Below are 6,432 nucleotides of genomic sequence, written 5' to 3' on the forward strand. Positions count from 1 at the left end.
TCCTGAATAATATGGATGCTTTTCTCCAGTTCTTGCATATTTTGATCCAGCATCTGCTGAATAGCAGATGTGTATGTAGAAGAAAGTGGCTTCTGTAGATCTTTCATCATAGCATTTAGAGAATCATCTAGCTCATCCTGAGCAGCCATGCCTGCAAACACCATGCATTCACATCATTTAAGCGTTCATTGATTTCAATCACAACTTCCACAAGGGTAATGCCATAACACATGACTGTTTTACTGCAAGTCAGCTGGTGGTCCATTCAACTATTTCAAAGGAGCTAAAATGCTGGACCTATCACTATAGATGACTGTCTATAGCTTGAAGAAAATCACACCACACATTTAGTCAAATCCACACATAACTATTATACTTTATCCTAACATTACTTCAATACAGAAATAAATGGCTGGAAAAACCTAGGGGTGGGGGGTGGGGGGGGGGGGGGGGGGGGGGGGGGGGTGGGGGGGGGTGGGGTGATGATTTGCTCCAATATGACAAGTACCACCTGCCCACCTCTCAAATCCTGTGAGTCAAATCATTGGTAATTCAACACATGTTGAGTTATTGTTGAAACTACCACTTAAGTTTTATTACATGCGTGAGCAATGACACTAAGAATGGAGCTACAACAGTTAAATGTTTCACAGCTCCAAGAATGTAATACCCATGCTTTTCAATCTAGTATAGTTGGGCACAAAATGGCAGTTGTAGCTGATACACCCTAAGTCACTAATGCACAATAAATTTAGTATAGCCAGAATCAAAAATTCAATGTCAGAAGTTGCATTATCACAAATATAATTTCTGACAACCAAATTAAACCACCCTGCAACAATGGCATGTTTAGATGAATTCTAGGCAATGACCAATTTAAATGGCCTGATAACTTTGATGACCAGCACAGAACTGCTATCTCAGACACCATGTGTTGAGGTTATCACAATGTGACAACAGGATCACAACCAGGATTTTGTAAATGGGGACAGAGCTCAGTGAGCATTCCACATGAGGGAACTGACGGAACTGCTCACGGTTCTTAAGTTAAAACTATGGGATGAAGGTGCGCCTGTCAAACGCTCTTCGGCCACAGCCTGCATCCCCACTTGTTTACACCTTTGCCAGGAGACTACAGCATTCCTTAGATATGCCATCACCCTGATACCTTCGTGCTACTACGGATCTTAAACGCACGAACTCAAAACACAACGCCGTTGCAAGAGCCAACAATTTAACTTTGATTCACAATTTGTCCCCATCACCGCCCAATCACCTTCCACGACCGCTACACCGCAGCCGCAAACAACGCTGCTGAGGAGCAGCCGCCCGCAAATTCAATTTCAGCGCGACCTCCAACGCCCTCGGCTTCTGTTCGTGTACATCAAACTACGCTCATCAGCGTTGATGTCTACTGCTTTCGACCAATAACAATTTCAATTCGAACTCCTTACCAATCCCAGCGTAGGACACGAAAAGCCATCAGCTGAGCAATTTTGTCAAGGCGTGCTGAATGATGCATACCAAAAAATGCGCCTTTAAGAGCCAAAAACAGCCATTTTATCTCAGTAAATTTCAAAAATATTGTACTTTTATGATATGAGAAATGGTTTTTATACAAAAATTTGAGAAAATATGAGATTTCTCGTTTCATACTACTAAATAAGTGAGATTCTTGTAGTCAGCTGAAGAGCGATTTGCCAGGTGCATTATGTTTGTATTGGGTGCGCAATAGTTGTGTACCAGTGGTCCTCAACAATTTTGCTCTCAAGGGTAGCGCGCATGCTATTGATGGGAGACTTAAGTGTTCGTTGAGTCATCATCACGGGGTTCTCAGTGGGCCGGGATAAAATTTACCCATATGGCAAAATCTTTGTAGCACGCAGCTTACATTATCTGCCCATACAGATCTTAGGGGATATCATCCTCCGAGTTCCTTGCAAGCCGTTTGGATCATTCCTTTGTTCTATGTGACTTAAAATATTGAATTATGGCGAATATTGCCATTTCAAGGATTTAAAAGGGAATTTAAGGAAGTAATAAAAGTGAAGAGGTGTAGTTACCTTTGCTGAGAACCTTGTCATGCAAGGTGTCGGGTTGTTGACGGTATCCAAACCTCACCAAATATGCACCTGGGGAACCCCCAAGGTACCTGATGAAGACCACTCGGTGAAAACCCCCCACACAAGATGCAGGATGGGGCCAATGAGCGTGTCATTATTAACATTATGCTTACAGTAAGAGGCCAATGGCTTTACTGGCAGGAGATGCGAATGGAAGAATACATTATGTAATGTGCGGTTTGTTCCAGTTATAAGTATTTTGTACATAAGATGTGTGATATGGAGCATCAACAGTTCTTCAGATGATGGACAGTGAAAGTAGCATTCATATGCATGTCATTGGTTGCTACATTGTGTTGTGGTTTCTTTGTTTACTCTCCCTGAAGTGGCATTACTGATCTTTGTGAAAAGTGCAATGTTTGTTATGTAAGTTAGGGTTGCATGTTATTATCTTGTCTGAATGCTAGTGCAGTGGGAGTTTTGATACTCACTCATTTGAAACATTCAGACATAATTCAGCTAATGTTATGACACAGTTAAACTGCAATCAAGAATGAACATTAAATCTGCCCTAAACACACTGTCACTACCTTGGTAACCAACTAGCCCATACTGTCACACACATTTCAAGGAGGAGAAATGCCAATATGGATTTCTCTGTGTTTTGATTAATGTTATGTCATATTGATCATGTTCATTCATGTTTTATGGCTACAGACAGTTCTGGAATTTGTCTTGCTGCTTCTCAACGCTATCTTTATTTGAATATTGGTTTTAGTTGTTTTGTACCATGACCAGAAAACAGTGCAGGTAGTTGAGCTCATTGTACTGATATCTTATTTCTAAGATATATATCCCTGGCTTAGAATTGTTGTTTGCATTATAGTTATCATACAACATTTATCTGATTGCTCTTCAGCAATAAATTTTGCATTCAATGTCCATTCTTTATTTAAAGCCCATTTTTATATATAGGCATTCCACACCATTTGGAAACTACATGGTATGGGTAGGGTTTGTGTGGGATGTTCACCAGGTGGCTGTGTTCAGATATGGCTGTGTGACCTGATCATAACACATCAAGAAACATCACATAATATAAATGTAGTGGCTTGGCTATGTCCAAAATGTAACTCAATAATTTCTTCCTGTTGACCACTGTGATCTCAAAGGCACCTGGTTGCCTGGAGAGACAACTTGTGTTTGCACTCCATCAGAAGATGAACTATCAAATTTGTGTGCAGAGATTTGGTTACATAACCTCATAGATACCCTATGTTAGATAACCTTACTACTTCAGGTTTGGTAATAAGGCTGATGATGAAGTGTTGATTATATAACCATAGAACTGAATGATGTAAACACATAGCATTGCTTAAGTGTAAAAGTTGTTTATTTCATGCTGGCTGGTCATTAGGTCTTTTGTGAAGAATGTTCTATGTGTTTTGATGAAATGCTCTGCTTCCTGCTTGATGTTTAGAAAAATGGGGATCTGTATGCTATGAGTGATGGTACTTCTCTCGGACAATGCCTGCATGAAAAGGGATGACCATGCTACCCTATGTTAATGGTTGTTTTCAAATTGAAGTATGCCTAACTTAAATAATCAAATTAGGCATCCTGATTCACATTGGGTGTGCCCTGAAGTGTTCAGCTCTCACTTATGCGTGCAGATCGCCAAGTCGATGATCAAGGTGGAGCTGGTGAATGACAACTACTCGCAGCTGCGTGGCGAGATTTCGGGTCCGCCCGACACGCCGTACGAGGGCGGCCACTTCGTGCTCGACATCAAGATTCCGGAGACGTACCCGTTCAACCCGCCCAAGGTCCGCTTTCTGACGCGTATCTGGCACCCGAACATCTCGTCGGTGACGGGCGCCATCTGCCTGGACATCCTGAAGGACCAGTGGGCGGCGGCCATGACGCTGCGCACCGTGCTGCTGTCGCTGCAGGCGCTGATGGCGGCCGCTGAGCCGGACGACCCGCAGGATGCGGTCGTGGCGCGTCAGTACAAGGAACACCCGGACATGTTCCGCAAGACGGCGCAGCATTGGACCAACAAGTACGCCTCTGGTGAGTGGCCGCCCAGCGGAGGAGGGCGGGGGTGGGGAAAGAGGGGGGGGGGGGGGGGTGCGATGTGACGCAGCAGCGCCTGTCATCGGAAAGGCAAGCAGGGCGATCTGATCCGCGGTTTGCTTGGTCAGGTGTGCCAAGGTTGGAGCTGATGGAGAAAATTAATCCGCACTTATGTATGAGAATGAGCTGGGTGGGTGCGCCCACGAGCTACATGGCCTCAGCAGTTGAAATGGTCGTAAAGCCCGCCGTATAGCTTCAGCAGCTGAAATTGTCGCAAAGCCCCAAAAGCGGTATGTCCACGATGCGACGTAGCTTATTTGTCAACTGATGTATGCTCTCCACTGAGCCATTGTAGACTATGATAGCCTCCATTCAGGCTTGACTACGAGCGGGCGCGCTGCAGATGAGCTTGACGCCGCCGGTGCCGGTCAGACAGCCTCTGACAGCTGCTGGGCTGGTGTCGCCGCGCCCAGCCGGCCCTCTCTTGTGTGGTTCGCCCGTGACCAGAAGCCGCCGCCCGCAGGCCCCAGGGCGGTGCCCGAATTCGACGAAAAGGTCTGCAAGCTGCGCGACATGGGCTTCGAGGAGCAGACGGCGCGCGCCGCGCTCTCCTCCTGCGAATGGAACCTGGAGAAGGCACCGAGACCCTGTTCAGCTAGGCGGCGGCGGCTCGTGGACAGTCAACAGGCCGCGCCGACGCTGGCGCAGCAAAACGCACTCCAGGCAAACCACGTCGAGGCCATCTGGAGATCATAGTCAGATTTATTTTCATAAGATCGGAACGCCGTGGGGTCAATCTTTTTCGCTGGTAAGGTTTAGCCGAATGTAAGAGACGTTGTGTCGGGATTCTTTCACTCCCCGGTCTCGCCGATCAGACAGAGTGCGATGTCGGTACAGTGCGATGATCGAACACTTACCGTTGAAGCGGTAGGCTAGAGGTGCCTCTAAGTCAAAATTGCAATGTATGATTTAAGCGCAAGTGCGCCACTTATGCGCTGGGTTTGTCCCGCTTTGTTACGAGGTCTAAATGAGGGGTGGGAGGCGGTCGGGTCGGCAGACCCTCTGCCTTTGTTCGGATAGCTTGGTTGGTCAGGCGCTGTCGTCTCGCAGGCTGGCGGATCGACCTCCCTGCGTCCGATCGACCGGTCACGGGAGCCTGACCGCCAGAACCTTCCCGTTAAACGCCGCCGAGAGAGCCGTGCCGCCGCAGGGGTTACACCGCGGCTGGAGGCCGTCTGGTGCCCGGCTGCCGTTCCCCTTATTCCGTGCTGGTGCATCGTGTGTGTGTGTGTGTGTCACCGCACGGAGGCGCACGTGCTGCACGTGCACCAGCTGACGCCCACCACGCCGTGCCCGACGTCGGCGCGGTCCGCGCTGCTCCTGACGGCAGCCAGAGGTCTCTGACTGCCGACCGAGGCCGCCGGGCCGCCCGCCTCGAGAGAAGCCAGTTGTGCAGCCGTCTTCGGTGACCGGCGCCCAGGACCTTTGGCGGGCCCGGTAGGCGAGCGTCGCCAGCGTAGCCACCGCTCAGGTCTGCGTGACGGCCGCCTCCGTCCTCTGGATCGGCCGTCAAGCGCCGGTGCACCAACGCCGTCGCCACCAGCCGGCTGTCGGGGCGCCGTGCATTCTCTCCCACTGGCTGGAGCGACTTCACTGCAACGCCACGAGTCTGGATCGGCGCCTTACCTGTTTACCATCGGTAGCGGCCAGGGCCGGGACTGTTCCGCTCCACCGGACAGGAGGCCTGTGCCTCCGCGCTTCACCCATCCGGTGACGTCACATTTGGCCCCGGCGCCGGCAGAGGGCGCCGCTGCTCCCACCCTCCGGACCCCGAGGCGGGAGGGCGGCTCCCGCCTGAATGTTGGGGAGTGGTGGAGGGCCGCCCGTACGCTCCCGGCTGATGGCCGTGCGACGGACCGGAGCGAAAGACAGGCGCGGCGGAGGGGCGTCGGGCTCGAGGGGTGTTACGACGAGCGGAGGCCGCATCGATGCGCCGCCGGACCCACATGGAATGTGTTTTTCTGTAAATAAACGAGGTGAATTTGATAGTTGCTCGGCGTTTCCTTGCTTGACGTGGGCGCCGATGGAGACTGAGTTCGAACGGAGGTTTCTGTGGTAATTTGGTCGCTTGGTAACCGCAGACTGCCGAGTCGACACAGGTCGCAATGCGTTTAAAATCGTACGATGATACTCGGAGATAAAAACTTGGAAACTTGGGAGCCGTTCGCGGAAGTGATTCAGCTGATGGCACCAACCAGCTCGCTGTTTTCGGGGTGCGACGTGGGTGTGACAG

At 49.8% G+C, this 6,432-nt stretch overlaps 1 protein-coding gene across 1 annotated transcript; it reads left to right on the forward strand.

Annotated features, from left to right (window-relative positions):
• Positions 1-1,990: 1,990 nt before the first annotated feature.
• On the forward strand, positions 1,991-5,640 carry LOC119093021 (ubiquitin-conjugating enzyme E2-22 kDa-like). Its single transcript, XM_037215911.1, is given in 4 exon segments — positions 1,991-2,053; positions 3,737-4,136; positions 4,663-4,775; positions 5,530-5,640. Coding segments are annotated over 4 exon segments (687 nt in total).
• Positions 5,641-6,432: the final 792 nt, after the last annotated feature.

This window comes from Pollicipes pollicipes, unplaced genomic scaffold, assembly GCF_011947565.3.
Source record: "Pollicipes pollicipes isolate AB1234 unplaced genomic scaffold, Ppol_2.1 Scaffold_3817;HRSCAF=4475_pilon_pilon_pilon, whole genome shotgun sequence".
NCBI classification, from domain to species: Eukaryota; Metazoa; Arthropoda; class Thecostraca; order Pollicipedomorpha; family Pollicipedidae; genus Pollicipes; species Pollicipes pollicipes.